Here is a 2,851-nt window from a genome sequence, read left to right as displayed (position 1 = left end):
CTGACGACACTCAAGTCAAAGAGGTAAATTGTTTAATTTATTTTACGGAAGAATGATGTGCCATTTTTTTATATAAAAAAAAAATCAATCATCTGAAACATGATATATAGGCTGAAAATCTTGTGTAGCTGCATATATTTGAGCTATATGTACTTAAGAATAGGTTCGTTAGGTATAATAATGTCACATGCCATAATAACGAAGATTGATGATATTTTTGAAAGTTTTAAATGAGTAGGGAGCTCAAACAAATATTTGGAGAAATAGGAAGTGAGAAAAAAAATTATATTTGATGAAAAACAATTATTAATATCATGCTCTAAATTGCTTTTTTTGTCAGAAGCTGAAAAACAACTAAATCGTGTAGTCTTTGAGAGGAAATCTTCCTCATCTAAGCTAATACCTGGCTGAACGATGTAATGCAGGTATGGGTTTACGTTGGGCTTAATAGATTTAGGCCCACATTATAAAATCCAAGTAAGAGGCTAGTGGGGTGATTCCATGAATCAATACAAAACAATATTTTAAATTCATAGGTCTCTCACATATTCACATGATTAATAAAACCGGTCAATATGGTATATATTCAGTGGTGGAGCCAAGAATCCAATTATATCCGAAATAGAATTTTAAACTCTAAAATATTTTAATATTTTAAATTGATCTACCCGAGCTAATATCAAATTTATCCAAAATTATAAAAAAAAAATACATATAAATTTTTTAAATTTTTTTTGGAACAAGCCTGGGTGAAAAATGGTGTGGCTCCGCCCCTGTATATATTTAGAGAAAAACTAATAATTTTAACGTAAAAAATAATATTTTTATTGGATAGTGGACTTATAAAAGAGATACGTTTGACAAAATTATATCATTGATATTCTCGAGAAATTTAGGGTCTGAATCCAGCGAGTGTCACTAGTCCATACGCAGGTTTCAAAATGGTTCCGAGCCTGAAATCACGAATAAGACCGTTAGAAGGAGGCCAGGAGGGTGTCCTGACGTAGCCCCTCCGACGCTCAAGTCAGAGACTGAGGATATAAGTGGAGAACAGCTAAAGATGCTACTGAAAATAATATAATGAATCCATTAATCGTACGTTCAAACCTGATATCTATAGGAGAATACATAAGTCCTGATGGGCATCCCACCCAAATGTGATCTGGGCCTCCAAATATAATCTGGGCCTAGGGGGCCCATGGGGGTATCAGTCATATATACCCACGTAAATGTAATATTTTTGTGCAAAATTACTGTGGAAGGAGCTTGGCACGTTTAGAATATGAAGACGTAGGAAGAATGCGCATTGTTGATTGTGTAAATTCATGAAGAAATCGAGTGGGAACATTCATTCATTCCCTTTGGCAACGACAACATATTCCCACCACCACCAATCACATTGACCATAACATTTCATCAAATTTGTCAAGTGAGTTGGGCTGCTTTCTATTTTCTTCTTTCAATTTTTCAAAATTGAAATCTTTGCTTTGTAATTTTGGTTTTTTATTTGGTTTCAATCTTATTTCATTAAGTACTTGTATGAAATCAAATAAACTAACACCAGAAATTAGTGTCTGACAAAATATGATTTAAAACAAAGTTTGCAACTAAATCCGTACAATAGTGATAAAAATTACTCCATTAACTGACTAAGCATGATTTAACAAGTAATTAATTATTAGAAAAGAAAACCCTTCAGGCCAGAACTCTCGGTCACGTACTGCCTCACCTCCCTCGCTATCACATTCCTCATCCCATCCCAGAACTCCGGAGGCATACTGCCCGGCGGAGCCAACGTCAACGTCGTCATCGGATCGTACGCATCACAATCACTGCTCTCGCAGCTCACATATTTCTCAATAGTTCTCCGTTCACCCGCACCCTGTTTCTGATATCTTCTCCTCAGAGTGGAATTCCAGTGATTTTTCACAGCATTGTCCGTGCGCCCAGGGAGCAGCCTGGCGATTGTAGCCCACCGGTTCCCATACTTGTCGTGAGCCGTTAAGATGATCTCATCCTCCGCCGGGGAGAAGGGGCTGTGCTCCACGTTTGGGCTGAGCTGGTTACACCATCGCAGGCGGCAAGATTTTCCGGAGCGACCCTTTATGTATTTACTTATCAGAGACCAGTTTCGAGCTCCGTAGCGTTCCACCAATCCAGTCAGGATCCTGTCTTCCTCGGCACTCCACGGGCCTTTGATAGGAGTTCTATTCTCCGAAGAATCCAAATACGAATCGGAGCAAGAAGAACTGGTTGGCGAACACCTATTAAATATGTCCATCGTGTACTGTGGTCGTTCTAGAACTGAGAGATTGTTGCAGAGGGCGATCGAGCCAGTTGGTAAGTAAAGAATGAACACGAGTATTTATAGATGAAATTCTTTATGGTTTTTGCAGCTGGTCTGGTTCTTGGAAAGTGGCTCGTGTAAGGTTTGGTGGGGTATTAGAGCATTTCAAACTACTCATTGCATGTGCTTATTATGGGTTCTATTTATGTACAAATGTATTTATATTATCAAATTTATGTATGCTATGCAATATTTACTACATATCTCACATAATTTAAAGCAGACTTGACATGGGATCGACATTTTTAGCATTCGATCAGATGGATTTTTCATACTATCCTCCTATAATATAGTTAATTGGTAGTCATAATTGGATGATCCACACATGATGTTCTTGGATACAATAATTGTCTCGTTTGGGTAGAACAATCGAAATGTGACGTTAAGGTTGTTGTACAGTTTAAAAGATTTGAGTTGCACTCTTCTCACCAACTATAACTTTTGGTAAAACGACAAGTGTTCGATATTACAACTTCTACTAAAATATAAGATACTCACTGTTTC

The 2,851-nt window shown here is 37.3% G+C and overlaps 1 protein-coding gene across 1 annotated transcript; it reads right to left on the bottom strand.

Moving 5' to 3' along the window:
- Positions 1-1,678: 1,678 nt before the first annotated feature.
- On the bottom strand, positions 1,679-2,281 carry LOC142544220 (transcription factor MYB77-like). Its single transcript, XM_075651279.1, has one exon. It carries the CDS (start codon positions 2,279-2,281, stop codon positions 1,679-1,681), a length of 603 nt encoding a protein of 200 aa, XP_075507394.1.
- Between the last annotated feature and the right edge of the window lie 570 nt (positions 2,282-2,851).

This window comes from Primulina tabacum, chromosome 5, assembly GCF_025594145.1.
Source record: "Primulina tabacum isolate GXHZ01 chromosome 5, ASM2559414v2, whole genome shotgun sequence".
In the NCBI taxonomy this organism is placed as follows: domain Eukaryota; kingdom Viridiplantae; phylum Streptophyta; class Magnoliopsida; order Lamiales; family Gesneriaceae; genus Primulina; species Primulina tabacum.
This window is presented reverse-complemented; position numbering and strand designations above follow the sequence as displayed.